We start from the raw sequence: 16,781 nt of genomic DNA on the forward strand, positions 1-16,781 counted from the left end.
ATGTGCGTGTGCGTGTATATGTCTTTGTGTGTGTATATGTGTGTGCATTTATATGTGTGCGTTTATATGTGTGCGTGTATATGTGTGCACGTGTATATGTATGCGTGTATGTGTGTATATATGCGCATGTATATGTGTGCATGTATATGTTTGTGTGTAAATGCGTGCGTGTATATGTGTGTGTATACGTGTGTGCATGTATATGTGTGTATATGTGTGCATGTATATGTGTGTGTGTATGTGTGCATGTATATGTGCGTGTGCATGTATATGTCTTTGTGTGTGTATGTGTGTGTGTATATGTGTGTGCATGTATATGTGTGCGTTTATATGTGTGCACGTATATGTGTGCACGTGTATGTGTGTGTATGTATGCACATGTATATGTGTGCACGTGTATGTGTGCATGTATATGTTTGTGTGTAAATGTGTGCATGTTTATGTGTGTGTATATGTGTGTGTATGTTTGTGTGTATAGGTGTGTATGTGTATATGTGTGTGTGTATATGTGTGTGTGTTTGTGTAGATATGTGTGTGTGTATATGTGTGTATGCATGTGTATGGGTGTGTATATATGTGTGCATGTATATGTGTGTGTATGTGTGTGTGTGTATATGTGTGTATATATGTGCGCGTGTATATGTGTGGTTGTGTGTGTGTATATGTGTGTATACGTGTATATGTGTGTGTATGTGTGCGTATATGTGTGTGTGTATACGTGTGTGTGTGTGTGTGTGTATGTGGGGGGTTTGAGCACAAGGTTTAGGGACCGGGGCTGGAGTCGGGGTGCAGTTGGGGAATGCTGTCTTCTTGGAAGTGGAGGCGGGAGTCGTCAGGGATGCCTCTGATGGACACAGAAGACCACGAATCAGGGGTACCACCCTCTTCCTCCCGACAGCAGCCTGCTAGTAGCCCATTTTGCCCGGGGCTTGGCAGCAGTGCAACAAGGCTCTCCAGTGGTGAGTAATTAGCCACTGCCGTTCCTCAAACGCTGAGTGCCAACTTTGCCACTCTGTAATGTGAAATCCTGGAGAACAACAGCCAACCATTATGTTGTACAAGCAAACCCCATCTTCAAATATGCTGCTGAGAGGCCGTGAAACCCAGCACTTTTAGTATAAAAGCCAAGGAGTTATATTAAATCTTTATAAAACGCTGGGCTAAGCTTCAATTAGAACATTGTGGTCAATTTTAGACCCCACCCTTTTACACTGCAGGGTGCTGAACAGAGTGCAACAGTACCAGGAATAAGTGATTCCAATTACTGGGACAGACTGGAGAAGCTGGTGATGTTCTTTAGATGAGACAGTCACGGGAGTTTTGATTTAGGTATTTAAAATTGTGAACAGCTTCAATAAATAAAAACAGCAACTGTTTCCAGTGGTAGACTGACAGGTAACAAGAGAATCACAAACTTAACTTCATTGGCAAAAGAATGAGAAAGAATGTGAGGAATAAAAGAGACAAACATGTAAAATAGTTGACTGCCTGCAACTATTGTAAAAGTAGATCTAATAACTTTCAAAAAGAAGTTGGATAAATATTTGAGTAGGGAAACAACTGCAAAGCCAAAGGGAACAGGCTGGGGAGTGGGACAAATAGGATAGTTTTTCCACATGGACCTGATGGGCCAAATGGCCTGCTTGTGTTGTACGATCGTACTGTACATTAACCAGTGTTAATAATTCACATTTTAATGCAATAACGCATAATAATCCAATTTCAGACAAAATTGTATCTCCGTCCCAGGAGGTAACTGCAGCAGCTCCTTAGGGTAGTGTCCCAGGCCCAACCATCTGCAGCTGCTTCATCGATGACCTTCCCTCCATCATAAGGTCAGAACGGGGGATGATTGCAGAATGTTCAGCATCATTTGCAAACCCTCAGATCCTGAAGTATTCCACACCCAAATGAAGTAAGACCCAGACAATAGCCAGGCTTGGGCTAATGAGTGACAAAATACATTAGAGCCCTACAAATGTCAAACAATACACACCCCCACACACCAAGACTCCCCAGAATCTATCCACCATCAGCAAGCCAGGAATCAGGAGCGTGATGGAATATTGGCTACTTAGCTGGGTGGGTGCAGCTCCAATACTCAAAATCATGATGACAATCTAGGACAAAGCACCCTGCTTGATTTGGACCCCATCCACCACCTTCAGCATTCACTCTAATCAGTACCGATGGACAGATGCCACTCTGCACAGTTCGCTTCAATAATTTGCCAAGTCTCCTTTCATTGCACCTTCCAAACTGCGAATTCTCCCACCTCAAAGAACAAGGGCACCAGATGCAGTGGAACAGCATCAGCCAGATGACCCCCACGCTCCATACCACTGACCATTCTGACTTGGATCTATACTGCTGTTCCCTTAGTGTCACTGAGTCAGTATCATGGAACCCCCATCCTAACAGCACTGTGAGTGTCCCTATTGCCCACTTCTTCCAACCCTCTCCATTGCTCCATGGACTGCAGAGGTTCAAGAGGACAGCTCCCCCAGGCCATGGCTGGGCCAGGGGTACCAGACAGCAGAGATGCTGCACTTGCAGTAATGGGCAGGGACTCAGGGCATCTCAGTGTTGGCAGACTGGCAGCAGTGAGGACTCATAGTGGAAGCTGGGGAGTGATCTGAACGTTTCCTTTTCCATTGGCTGTTTGTTTTGTTTCTGTTTTTGGTTTTAGTCCTGCCTTTCGAGTACTAAGATGGCACGGGATAACAGCCACTTTGTAGGCTGTATTCCTGTACTCCAGTACATTTGGCAATAAAATCTAAATATAACCTTCCGATGGGTCGTTAGGAATGAGATGATCTAACCAGATATGCGGACAGCTAGTGAAAGAATTTTTAAAAATTGCTGCGCAGTGTTAAATTTCAAAGCATTTCATTTGCAGACCAACCCAATTAGAACAATTCCAGAGTTTGATGACGTGCCAATAAAAGTCGCTGACCTTACAGCCAGGTGGAGCCAAGGCATGGATAAGCAGTTCAAAACAATTTAGACTCTAGACTCTCTATGTCCCTTTGTGTTTTCTTCATTCTCTCATGGCATGTAAATGTTGTTGCCTGGGCCAGCATTCATCGTCTGTCCCTGAAAGTGCTGGTGAACTGCCTTCATGAACCGCTGCAGATGCTGTAGGCAGATCCTCTTGGGGAGAGAATACCAGGATTTTGTCCCAGCGAAGGAACACTGATATATTTCCAAGTCAGGAGTGGCTTTGTTACGTTTGATGCAGCTGGCTTGCTAGGCCATTTTCAGTGGGCAGTTGCGAGTCAGCCACATTACTGTGGGTCTGGAGTCACATGTAGACTGGACCAAGTGTTGAAGGCAGATTTCCTTCCTTGAATATTATTAGTCAAACAGATGTTCCTTCTCAACCCTCTCCCCCTCAGCCTGCCCACAACCATCGACACTGGTTTCATGGCCAGGAGATTCTTAATTCCAGATTTCTTTTTATGGAATTCAAATTCCACCATCTTCACAAAATCCAGAGCATTAGATGAGTTTCTGGATTAGTTGTGCAGTGATAATACTACTGGGCCTTGTGAGCACACTGTTGTGCAAACCAGATACCAGGATCAGAAACCAACTTTTATTTTATCTCCTTACAGCAGCAAGTCCTGGGTAGAGATGTTTTAAATTCTATAAGACTATAGCAAGTTTAATAAAGTTCATTAACATTTAGATTTCATTTTTTCCCAACTCATGACTCTTCATCTAGTAATCTAGTGGCGGGCAAAGTGCTGAATATCTGTGCTGATTGTGGAAGCATTAACAATTCAAATCAAAATCTGGTCCATGAAACTGCTGAGTCCGGGTGCCCAGCAGGTGATAACATGGGCTAAACACTCTTAAAATGAGACATTGTCAACACTCCCCCTCCTGCAGTCAAGCTGAATGATTTCACCAGGACAATGGTGTAATTTCAAGGTCTACATCACAGTGCAACAGACTGACACAGTCGGGTTGGTTTCTTGGAGGCCCAATTAACTTTCTGGGAAACGCGACAGGACCATGGCTCTGCTGGGAACGTCCCTTCCTTTGTTCTTGAAATTCCGGGCTCGAAATTCCATCTCAATTTCCAGGAAGGACTTGTTTTTAGTTTCGGGTAAGATGATGTATATGAACAGTGTCCCCAGCAGGCACTCAGCCAGGAAGATGAGGAAGCAAAACTGCTGCAGCCCCTCCTGTCAAGCAAACCCACACAATAGTGAGCAGACGTGTCATATAAAGTTAGCACATTCAAGGGATACAAGGGGAAGCTGACAGAGTGCTTCCCAGCTCTTCAACACACAGAGACTTGGAATCATGGAGATATACAGCAATGAAGCAACCCTAGGTCCAACACATCCATGCCAACCAAGTATTCTATATAAGTCTAATCGCTTTGCCAGCATTTGGCCCATATCCCCCTAAACCCTTCCTATTCGTATACCCATCCAGATGCCTTTTAAATGTTATCATTTTACCAACCTCCAGCATCTCCTCTGGCAGCTCATTCCATACACGCACCACCCTCTTGGGTCCCTTTTATATCTTTCCCCTATCATCCTAAACCTATGCTCTCTAGTTTTGGACTCCCCCACCCCTGGGAAAAGACCTTGGCTATTCACCATTTCCAAGCCCTTCGGGACTTTATAAACCTCTACAAGGTCACCTCTCAGCCTCTGACACTCCAGGGAAAATAGCTCCAGCCTCTTCAGTCTCTCCCTGTAGCTCAAACCCTCCAACCCTGGCAGCGTCCTTGTAACTCTTTTCTGAACCCTTCTAAGTTTCACAACATCCTTCCTACAGCAGGGAGACCAAAATTGCACACAGTATTCCAAAAGTGGCCTAACCAATGTTCCGTACAGCCGCAACATGACCTCCCATCTCCTATACTCAGTACACTGACCAATAAAGGCAAGCATACCAAATGAATTTTCAATATCCTATCTACCTGTGACTCCAACTTATTTCCACATCTTCTGTTATAACCTTTGCTCCATCCCCACATGATCCCTAACCAATCCTGACACAACCCTCTGCCTCATCCTAACAAACCATCCCAGTTCTCCCTCAGATCCACCACTCCTTCCTCACCAAAACCCCACACCCACCATTCCAAATAGACTCACCCACTGCCCTGTCCCATCACACTCAACCCCTGTCCCCCACCCCCATCCCCTGCTATTGTGGGAAGTCTAATTGGTTTCTGTGGGATAACAGCTTTGTTGGGTTTTCCAAGTCTACTGAATGTACTTACCACAATAACAGGGAACATGATACTGATAAAGAAGAAGCTGATCCAGTTCACAGAGCTACTGATCATGAATGCTGCAGGACGTGTGCACTGTGTGAACAACTCCCCTGTCACTGTGTTGGTCACACCCCCTGGATCAAGCACAAATACATTAATTAAAAATATTCAGCACTGAGTGGGTTGTACAGCATCTGCAGTGGTTGCGGGACAGCTGTCATTAGTCCATGGAAGGTCTCTGTTTGGGTAAGGAGCATCAGCGTGTGAACTCTCTGTTAGTTTGTCTAAGTGGGAATGTCCAGCTTGGACGAGATGGAGATTTGGTGAAGCATGGGAGACTTGGAAACATTTCATCAGCTGTTTGTGCAATGTTGATGCAGCTTAGGAATCAGGTGGTATGCATGAGAAAATGGGTTCACACCTTCAACCTCCTGGTTCAGGACACAGTTGCAAATTTTGTCAGGCACTCAACAGAGTTCCAACCACCAATACTGGGGACACAATCACCTCTGATTAATATTTTAATATTTACTGTCTATTATGTGTACTTTGGCTTTATTGTTTGCTAAACACATCTAATGACCCTACTCAACACTCTTCAGGACCGTCATCCCTCAGTTACTTTCACAGCTTAAACCTTGGTGCTGGATTCCAGGTGGATTATGGTTGCTATATCGTATAAACATCCCACAGACCCCAACCCCAAATACACACACGCACACTCTCACATGCACACACTCTCATGTGCACGCATATACACATGTGCATACGCACTCTCACATGCATGCACACATATACACATACATGTACACACACGTGCACACACACATACACACACTCCCGCGCGCACTCTCATACACACACACTCTCGCATGCAGGTACACACACACATACAGACACGTTCACAGTCTCATGTGCATGCACACATATACACACATGCACGCACTGTCACATGCACACACTCTCAAGCGCATACACACATACTCTCACGTGCACACACATATACACACTCACATGCACTCTCACACACAAACACAAACACATGCACGCACTCTCATACGCATGCACTCTACATGCATGCACACATATATACACACAGACACATTCTCACATGCACGCACTCTCACGTGCACGCACACATATACACACTCATGCACGCACTCTCACATGCATGCACACTTGCGCGCGCACACACACACACACATACAAACACACACAGATACACAGACATACACACATGTATGCATACACATATACACATACATACATATACACACAAGTATGCACACACACATATATGTACACAAACACGCACATGCACAGGCACGTGCGCGCGCGCACACACACACACACACATACACACACAAATGCACAGGCACACACACACGCACACATGCACACACGCACACAAACGCACAGGCACGCACACACACACACACACACACACACACACGCACGCACATACACACACGCACACAAATGCACACATGCACGGACACACACTGTCTGCCCAGCCTGGTAAATGAGAATTAGCTCTGCACTTGATCTTCCTCCAGCCAGGGCAGCAGCAACTTCAACCAATGGCGCTGCTAAACTGAGACCCCTAAGCACATACAATCTAAATGCCTAGCATTACACTGATACTGAAATGTATACTGTAGCAGATTATACTGATGCGTAATGAGTAAAGTGTCTTTTAGAACACTAGTCTTCGTCACCAATGAGCTGCTGCTGTCAAGCTAAAACATATATCCCAAAGTATAATGGATTGTACATAACATAGCTTGTCCCTGGTGTTGCTCATTACCAACTAGCAGTAACGACCCAACCAGCTTGTGCGGTGGAACATGGATGGAGTAAATGGACAAGGTCTTTTCCCTGGGACGGGGAGTCCAAAAACTAGAGAGCATAGGTTTAAGGTGAGAGGGGAAAGATTTAAAAGGGGCTTAAGGGGTGACATTTTCAAACAGAGGGTGGTCCGTGTATGCAATGAGCTGCCAGAGGAAGTGGTGGAAGCTGGTACAACATTTAAAAGGCAACTGTATGGGTACATGAATGGGAAGGGTTTAGAGAGATATGGGCCAAATGCTGGAAAATGGGACTGGATTTATCTAGGATAGATGAGTTGGACTGAAGGTTCTGTTTCCAGTTGTATAGCTCTACGATTCTATGACTCAAACCAATTTAAGACCTTCAGTCAGGCTTGCAGTGTGGAACACTTGTGCCTATGAATTCACAAAGCCCTGTTACTTGTAAACTGAGATTGTCTGACACTAAACAGGAAACAGTCATTCTGTTTCATTTCTCAGGGCAATCTATCTACTAATCAGAGTCAAATTGGCTGGTTTAAATTTAAACAATGCTTGGCAGTTAATTGTGCAGTGGTGCAGCACAAGAGATTCTTGTGACACAGTGGCTATATCCCTACCCCTAGGACAGAAGTCCTGGATTTCAGTCACTGGGATGTGTTCCAGGGATACGTCCACACAATTTCCAAACTAGTTGATTTATAGGTAATTTTAACTGACACATTCTACATGACAACACTCTCTATTGCATTCAATTTGCCAACTGATCAGCACCCTCTTTCCTTACAGTACAAAATGTTGTTCACCTTTACTCTGGCATTCTTGCAAATGTCCTGATTAGTATAAGATGAAAAACTTCAGCAGAATGGGTCTTTATTCAGCAAAACTCAAGTAAAATTTAAAGGTGATTTTGTAGACACTTGGAGACCCAGGGATGTAGAATAATATGCGAAGGGAATAATGTTGAGGCACTGCCCAAAATGTTGATATCTGCAGCTCCACTGGGAAAACAGCTTTGGATCTTGAAGGGTGCAGACTTAACATCTAGGCCTTCCTCAGTCACAGTAACAATTATCTGCGGACTATGTACAGTCTATTGTAGAAAGGCAACTTGGAGCCAGTTGCTGCATGCAATAAACTATAACTTGTTAGTACAAGAGCCTTTTCTCTTTAGACTATCAGCTGGCTTTCCTCTTCCACATTAGACCAAGAATAGATCCTGTTGATCTCTAGTGGAAAATGGGAGGTGGCTATAAACCTACTAGATGCCTCTTACACTATGAGCTGTGGTGAGGACCCCTCACACAACAAGAGGCTCTCTGCAAACAACCAGGGACCTCAATGCCCAGCATAGAATGCCCTGCACGGTCCCGCACAAGGCAACAGCGCCCCTTCTAGATGCCAGATGTGAAGCGTGAGTGGATTCAGAATATGAAACTGCTGACTTAGCTGCTTTGGTGTCAGAAGGTGTAATTGGAACTGCTGAGGTCTGTTTGTGAACCTTTATTGACTTGCTCTACATTGTGAATACACCCACCTGGTCCAAGGCCGAAGCTTAGGATAAATGCAAACAACCAGGTCATTGTCATGTATGGCATCCAGAAATAGGAAGCCTGAAAACAAACACAAAATGTCAAAGTTCTACAGGTTTCACAACGGCATTCCTGATTATTTAGAACCGAGTGTTTATGGAGATACCAACTGAGTAATTCCAAACTGTACTCCTGGTCCCTACATGGGAGAAAGGGCTGAGAGTGTTGGGCGGAGAGGGTAGGGAACAGAATGTTATCAGGGCCTGGCGGGGGGGAGGGGGGGGGGCACTGCCATATTGTCTGTATTGACAAACGGGGGAAGTCAAAACCCCAGAAAGCTGCAGATGCTGGAAATCAGAAACAAAAACCAAAACAGCTGGAGAAACTCAGCAGATCTGGCAGCACCTGTGGGAGAAAGAAAGCAGAGTTAATGTTTCGGGTCCGGTGATCCTTGTTCAGGACTGATCGCAGCTGGGGAGAGGTTAGTATGTACACTGGAGATGCAGTAGGAGGGTGGGGGGAGGTGGTGGGGAGTAAATGATGGAGTCCAGAGAGAGACAGCTACAGCTGGACAGAGGAAAGGTTAAAGGTCAGCCTGGGTGAATCAATAGCTGGTGATGGGGACCACTAGGGGCTGACAATGGCTGTTGTAATCAGTTCTGAAGAAGGGTCACTGGACAAGAAACATTAACTTGACGAAAGAGGATACACTAGGATGGCAGCACTTGAAGACTCTAGCCATTGGCTGTAACTGTACGGTAAAATACAGAGGTTGGAGCAAAGGAGGAATAATGCAGCAATAATGTGCAAAGTGCAATATTTCTGATTACATGTAGAGGGCCAGGCTGAGAGACTTTTAAAGTTGCTGTTACTTGCTTGATGAGTGCTTGCAGAACTGAACATAAACCCACCGGGAATCAAAGAGTAAAACTCATTGACAGCGAGGCATCTTGAGAAAACAAACGCTGCACAATATTTTATCTCCCATTACAAAGAATGTGTAAATCATTGAAAACAAATACCTATGTTTCAATGAGAGATCATAGAGAACAGTTACTATGTGAGCTAAATATAAGAACTTTACATTAGATTCTTTCAGCACTTGTGTTACTGCGAAACTTTAGCATTTTTGTTAAAGGAACCAAATGCTTTGACTATTCACAAAATATTTGTCATTTTCATCGCTCACTATTATTTTTACAGTTGCTTAGAACGAAAGGGATCTATATCCAGTAAAAGGCCCTTTGGCCCATTGAGCCTGTACTGTTCAAAAACAGCCACCGAACTATTTGAATCCCATTTTCAATCACTTGGCCCATAGTGTTGCATGCCTTGTCATGTCCACATCTAAATACTTCTTCAATGTCATGAAGGCTTCTGCTTCCACCACACTTACAGACAAAAAGTTCTCGATTCCCACCACCTTCTGGCTAAAACCTTTTCTCTTCACATCTCCTTTCAGCCTGTGCTCCTTGCCTTAAATCTCCGGCCCCAGGTCATTGATCTCTCCACCAAGTGAAAAGGTTCTTTCCTGTCTGCCCCCTCGTGCGCCCCTCATAATTTTATATATCTCCGTCATGTTTCCTCTCAGCAACAAGCAGAACAACACCAATCTACTTTTTTGACCAAAGAGTCTCCAGTCCAAGCACCATCCTGGTAAATCTTATAATCATGTAAGCCCTACAGTACAGAAAGAGGCCAGCCAGCCCATTGAGTATGCACTAACACTCTGAAGAGACCCCCACCCTGTAACTTTGCATTTACCACAATTAACCACCTAGCCCTCATAACACTGGAGACTATGGAGCAATTTAGCATCACCAATTTACTTAATCTGAAAATCTTTGGACTGTAGGTAGAAACCAGAGCCCCTGGAGGAAACCCACACTGACACGGGGAGAACATGCAAACTTCACACAGTCACCCAAGGCTAGAATCGAACTTGCATTCCCTGGTGCTCCCCTGTTGATTCTTCAATCACTTGCCTAGATTTGTTACCCAAGCCCAGGACTGGTCCCACTCTTAGACAGCCTCCTACACACTCGCTTCAAAAAGTCTCCTGGATATACTTGAAGAATTTCACTTCTTTTAACACTTTCACACAATGACTATCCCATTAGTGCAGGGGAAGTTGAAACCCCCCCATTATCACTACCCCATTACTGTCACATCTCTCTGAAATCTGTCTACAGACCTGCTCTTCTTTTTTTCCCAGCCTGTTCATGGGAATATAGTACAGCCCCAGAAACGTGATTACTCCTTTCTTGCTTTCTAAGTTCTTCTCACACAGCTTCATGTGAGGAGCCAGTGTCTTCCCTCCTTACTGCTGTAACTGATTCCTGGATCAATACTGTGACACACCCTCCCCATTCACCTCCTTCTCTCCTGAAGACCCGATACCCTGAAATATTGAGCTGCCAGTCCTGGCCCTCGCTAACCATGTCTGAGTCATAGCAATTACATCAAACCTCCACGTTTAATTTGTTCCCTCTATTGCTTTACCTTCTTTGTTAGACTCTTAGCATTAAAATAAATATCATCCAACCTTCCCAAACTCTCTTGTGCCTAGAATGGCCTATAATTGTTCCCTTTAATTTATTTGTTCATGGGATGTGGGCATCGCTAGCAAGGCCAATTTTCATTGCCCATCCCTAACTGACCAGAGGGCTGTTTAGAGTCAACCACATTGCTGTGGGTCTTGAGTCACATGTAATACAGGCCAGGTAAGGACGGCACTTTCCTTCCTTAAAGGACTTTAATGATTCAGATGGGTTTTTTCCCTCCGACATTCAACAATGGAGTCATCGTCATCATTAGATTTGTAAATATGTATGTTTATTATGATGTGGAGGTGCTGGTGTTAGACCATGTTGGACAAACTCAGAAGTCACACAATGCAACATTTTAATCCAACAGGTTTATTTGAAATCACAAGTCTGCAGAGCACTGAAGGCTTCATCTAATGAAGGAGAAGCACTCCAAAAGCTACTGATTTCAAATAAACCTCATGGGGTTGTAACTTAGTGTTGTGTGACTTCAGATTTTTATTGAGTTCAAATTCCACCATCTATCATCATCATGTGATTCAAACCCAGATCTCCAGAACATTACCTGAGTTTCTCAATTAACAGTCTAATGATAATACCAGTAGGCCATCACCATCACAGGGAATGCTCCTGTGGAAATTCACAACAGGCTTCTTTGAGCAAAGTGGGAACATGGCATACATGTAACATCAGCACCTCCAACTTCCCCTCCAAGCCACTCACCTTGGAAATACATCGGTGTTCCTTCACTGTCGCTGGGTCAAAATGCTGGAATCCCCTCCCTAATGGCATGTAGGTCAACCCACAGCAGGTGGATTGCACAGGTTCAAGAAGGCAGCTCTCCCCCACCTCCTCAAGGGCAACTAGGGACAGGCAGTAAATGCTGGCCCAGGCAGAAAGCCCACATCCCACAAATAAACTTTAAAACATGTTAAATAAATAATTGTGGCTCTCTGAGATGAACCAACTTGATTTAGAGCAACACGATGGCTCAGTGGTTAGCACTGCAGCCTCACAGCGCCAGGGACCCGGGTTCGATTCCCACCTCAGGCAACTGACTGTGTGGAGGTTACACATTCTCCCTGTGTCTGCGTGGGTTCCCTCCGGGTGCTCCTGTTTCCTCCTACAGTCCAAAGATGTGCAGGCTAGGTGGATTGGCCATGCTAAATTGCCCGTAGTGTTCAGGGGTGTGTGGGTTATAGGGCGATGGGTCTGGGTGGGATGCTTCAAGGGGCGGTGTGGACTTGTTGGGCTGAAGGGCCTGCTTCCACACTGTAGGGAATCTAATCTAAAGCCATTCTGCCATAAACTCAGGAGGGCCTTTGAAGCCAGTAGTTAGAAAGTGTTGGGCTTCATTTTGGAGGAAAAAGCTGAGCGTGTGGTAGAAGAGGGAGAGCATTTCAGAGGCAGTGCCTGTAAGATTTGACATAATCATGGGAAAGGACAAAGGTGAAGCAAACATAAAAGTTCTGAATTGGTGACAGGCCAATTTTAATGTGATAAGACAGAATCTGGGCAAAGTGGGCTGGGAGAAGTTGTTTGTTGAAAGATCTTTGCCAGGGACTTTTCAAAGACAAAACAGAAAAAGACACAAGGCCATCCAAAAGACACAAGGGATAAGAACAAATCAGGAACTATAGGTCAATGAGCCTAACATCAGCAATCACAAAATATTGGAAAAATTGCCGAAAAACAAATAATAATCACTTGGAAGGGCAAGGATCAGTCATGGAGAGTGACCATAGCTTTGTCAGGGGAGATAATGTCGGACCAGTTTGATTGAATTTTTTCAAGGAGGTGACCAAGTGTAAAGATGGGGATAATGCAGTGGATGTATTCACATGGACTTCAGAAAAGCTTGTGACAAGATTTCAAACGGGATGCTGTCAGGATGGTAACAGCCCATTTGGCAAAATGGCTCAGAGGCAGGAGGCAGAGAATGGTGATCAAAGGCTGTTTCAGTGACTGGAAACCTGTGTCCTGTGGCATAGCACAGGGCTCAGTGCTGGGTCCTTTGCTGTTTGTAGTGTACATTAGTGATCCAGACATGAACGTAGGAGGTATGATTAGTAAGTTTGCAGATGACATGAAATTTGGTGGGATGGTAATTAGCAAGAAAGTACACCTTAGACAACGAAACAATACAGATGACTTGGTCAGATGGGCAGAACGGCGACAAATGGAATTTAATTCTGAAAAGTATGTCCTTCTTGGGAAGACTAACATGCCAAGTGCGTGATGGGTTCATGATAGGATCCTAGAAAGAACGGAGGATCATGGGGCCTTGGTGTGCATGCCCAAAAATTCTTGAAAACAGCAGGACAGCTGGAGAAGGTGGTTAAGGGGTATGTGGGATACTTGCCTTTATTAGTTAAGTGACAGAGTGTGGAGGTTATGATATAGCTGTATAGGACATGAGTTAGGCCACAGCTGGAGCACCATGTGCAGTTCTGCTCGATTCACTATCGTAAGGATGTGATTGTACAAGAAAAGGAGCAGAAGAGATACACCAGGATGCTGTCTTGTCTGGTGCAATTCAACAATGAAGAAAGAATAGGTAGCGTTGTTTTTCTGAGAGCAGAAGTGGGGACCTGACTGAGATGTACAAATCCCTAATGGGCAAAGAGGAAGAATATAGGGAGAATATAGGGTAGAAACATTATTAGAGGGATCAATAACCAATGGGCATGGATTTAAGATGAATAGCAGTACTCCTGCCTGGCTACCAGGTTTGCAGCCCATGACAGTGTATTTAATACAAAGGACTGTAAAGTTGAACACTTCTTCTTTATTTATTTATTTTTCTGCCCTTTTTTTGGTTTATTTTTCTGAGTTTTAAGATGGTGCCAGAGAGTGGCGGCACTGTGCAACACTTTTCACCGTATTAAGAGCCAAATATACATTACAATAAATAAATAAATAGAAAATCAAACTGTAGAGGGGATTTAAAGGAAGACATTTTCTGTCCAGAGGGCAGTCTGGATCTCACTGCCTCAAGCACTAGAGACAATGGCCTTTCCAACATTTGAGGAGTATTTAGATGGTCACTTGAAACATCACTGCATTCAAAGCTAGGGACCAAATGCTGGCAAGTGGGACTAGCGTAGCTGGTGGTTAATGAATGGCATGAATGCGATAAGCTGAAGGGCCTGTATTGTAATACTCTTTGACTCTAACTTGATACATGACTCAGATTGGGAACAGTATCAAACTGACTAGTTTTTGAAAGCTCCCTTCCAATTTTCAAATGAACAGAAGTGTCAACAACACTAGTGCCAGCGAGCCAACATTTCTTATGAAATGAACCACTGCACAGATTTAACCACTAACTGAGGTATGATGCTATTTCTACAAGTTTGTTCAGTCATTCTTGGAATTTGAGTAATTGTGGCAAGATCAGCAATTGTTGCTCACCTCCAATTGATCTTCTTGATCTGCTGTACTCCATGGGGTGCAGCACTGCTCCCTGTGCTGTTAGGGAGGGAGGTCCAGGATTTTGACCAAGTGGCAGTGGAGGCATAACAATATAGTTCAATGTCACAACGATGTGTCACTTGCATGTCGGTTCCCATGCATCTGCTGCCCTTCTCATGGATGGCAGAGGTCCTGGGTTCGGAAGGTGTTTTGGAAGAAGGCTGGGTGCATTAATACAGTGCACCTTGCTGCTCCTGAACTTCAGCAGAGGAGGGTGGGAATGGTGAAGGTGGTGGATATGGTGACAATTAAGTGGAATCACTGGATAATGCCAAGCTTCTTGAGTATTGTTGGGGCTGCTCCCATCCAGGCAAGTGGGGAGTGTTCCATCACACTCCTGACTTGTGCCTTATAGCTGGTGGTCAGGTTTTGGGGAGTCAGGTACTGAATTACTTGCAGAGAGGTCTTCCTTTAAACCAGCCATTAACACTGACACATTTTCATTTCCAAAACTAACCGTCTTTTTCAATATAATATCAAAGAAAGGCAAACAATTCAACTGTCCCATGCCACAGGCATAAAAAGACTCTGCAGCTATGGTTAGAGATAATGGGAACTGCAGATGCTGGAGAATCCAAGATAATAAAGTGTGAAGGACTAGGCCCCAAACGTCAGCTTTTGTGCTCCTAAGATGCTGCTTGGCCTGCTGTGTTCATCTAGCTTCACACTTTATTATCTTAACAAAGTGTGAAGCTGGATGAACACAGCAGGCCAAGCAGCATCTCAGGAGCACAAAAGCTGACGTTTCAGGCCTAGACCCTTCATCAGACCCTCTCTGATGAAGGGTCTGGGCCCAAAACGTCAGCTTTTGAGCTCCTGAGATGCTGCTTGGCCTGCTGTGTTCATCCAGCTTCACATTTTGTTATCTCTGCAGCTATGGTTGCTGTCCATCTATTGACTTTAACAAACACAAAAGTTACAGGCCTTTATTCATCTCAGTGATGCACAGCAGAATTTGTATTCTCAAATTTTGAACCTACATCTCCTTGAATAGTTAAATGTCACTTTGCCTTGTCTCTTTGACATTAGGTCAAGCTGGTAAATGAGAATGATTGAGCCATCTTGCCTGATAGGTCAGTGTGATAGTCACTGCAGCACAGCACAAAGCCATGAGTGAATATCCACCCAGGATAAGCATTCGCCGTCCGAGGCGTTCAATCAGAAGACTCTAAAAAGTAATGACACCATTAGCACCATTTCAGACATTGCAAGAGGAAGGATTATACAAACTTATACTGGGCCATATAATGACCAACAATATCAAGTGAAAGAAAAATCAAACTGAATTGTGTAAAAGAAGTTGCATCATCACTGAAGCAGTCTGCATGACCATCTCTGATGTAAGAGGAACTGCTGTGGCTCTCAATAACATCACATGCAGCCACTAAACATAATCACTTCTTCCAGTCCCCATTGTCAGCCCCAGAATAGGGTAATTTGTGATGTCTAAAGTTTGATGCATTTCTCATTCCCAGGTTTGATGGATAGTGTACCGCACTGTTTGAGGGGGAGTTTGGAGTCCTCCTGTGACATGGATATCAATGGTGCTTGGAAGCTATGTTGATAAGGAAATGTCTCTGTTCTGCTATAATTCTGCGATTTGCATTCGTGACCAGTTGAGATACGGGCTGATAGTGACCGATGTGTTCAATTGCTGGGAGAAGATTACTGAGGTTGGATTTTTGAAACCAGGCAAGAGTCCAGATGAGAAATGAATGGGGACACAATTTAGCTCCATCAGCCACCACGCCCATTCCCCACCACAGTTTTGGCCCGCAGCCATTTTTAAAGGGGCTCATTTCAGATGGTCGTTAGCAAATGACGGGCAGCCAATTGAGGTTAGAGATAATGGGAACTGCAGATGCTGGAGAATCCGAGATAACGAAGTGTGAAGCTGGATGAACACAGCAGGCCAAGCAGCATCTTAGGAGCACAGAAGCTGACGTTTCGGGCCTAGACCCTTCTGATGAAGGGTCTAGGCCCAAAACGTCAGCTTTTGTGCTCCTGAGATGCTGCTTGGCCTGCTGTGTTCATCCAGCTTCACTCTTTGTTATCTTAGCCAATCGAGGTTAATTCAGTTGCCATACCAACGGTGATCTAATCAGCAATATGGGCAGGCCACATTAATCTGGGCCATTGTGTAGGGTTTAGATAGGAATTGGGGATGGAAGGAGGG

At 44.5% G+C, this 16,781-nt stretch overlaps 1 protein-coding gene across 6 annotated transcripts in view; it reads right to left on the bottom strand.

Annotated features, from left to right (window-relative positions):
• Window positions 1-3,584: 3,584 nt before the first annotated feature.
• Window positions 3,585-16,781, bottom strand: part of slc2a11b (solute carrier family 2 member 11b) — a 37,342-nt gene continuing 24,145 nt past the window's right edge. For all 6 annotated transcript variants that reach the window (XM_048556558.2, XM_048556556.1, XM_048556555.2 and 3 more), the window contains 4 exons: window positions 15,672-15,773; window positions 8,591-8,666; window positions 5,252-5,379; window positions 3,585-4,193 (listed from right to left, as the gene is read on the bottom strand). In XM_048556558.2, the coding sequence (XP_048412515.1) occupies window positions 3,993-4,193; window positions 5,252-5,379; window positions 8,591-8,666; window positions 15,672-15,773 (507 nt within the window). In that variant the 3' untranslated portion in view covers window positions 3,585-3,992. The remainder of the gene's footprint in view (window positions 4,194-5,251; window positions 5,380-8,590; window positions 8,667-15,671; window positions 15,774-16,781) is intronic.

This window comes from Stegostoma tigrinum, chromosome 26 (genome assembly GCF_030684315.1).
Source record: "Stegostoma tigrinum isolate sSteTig4 chromosome 26, sSteTig4.hap1, whole genome shotgun sequence".
NCBI lineage: Eukaryota > Metazoa > Chordata > Chondrichthyes > Orectolobiformes > Stegostomatidae > Stegostoma > Stegostoma tigrinum.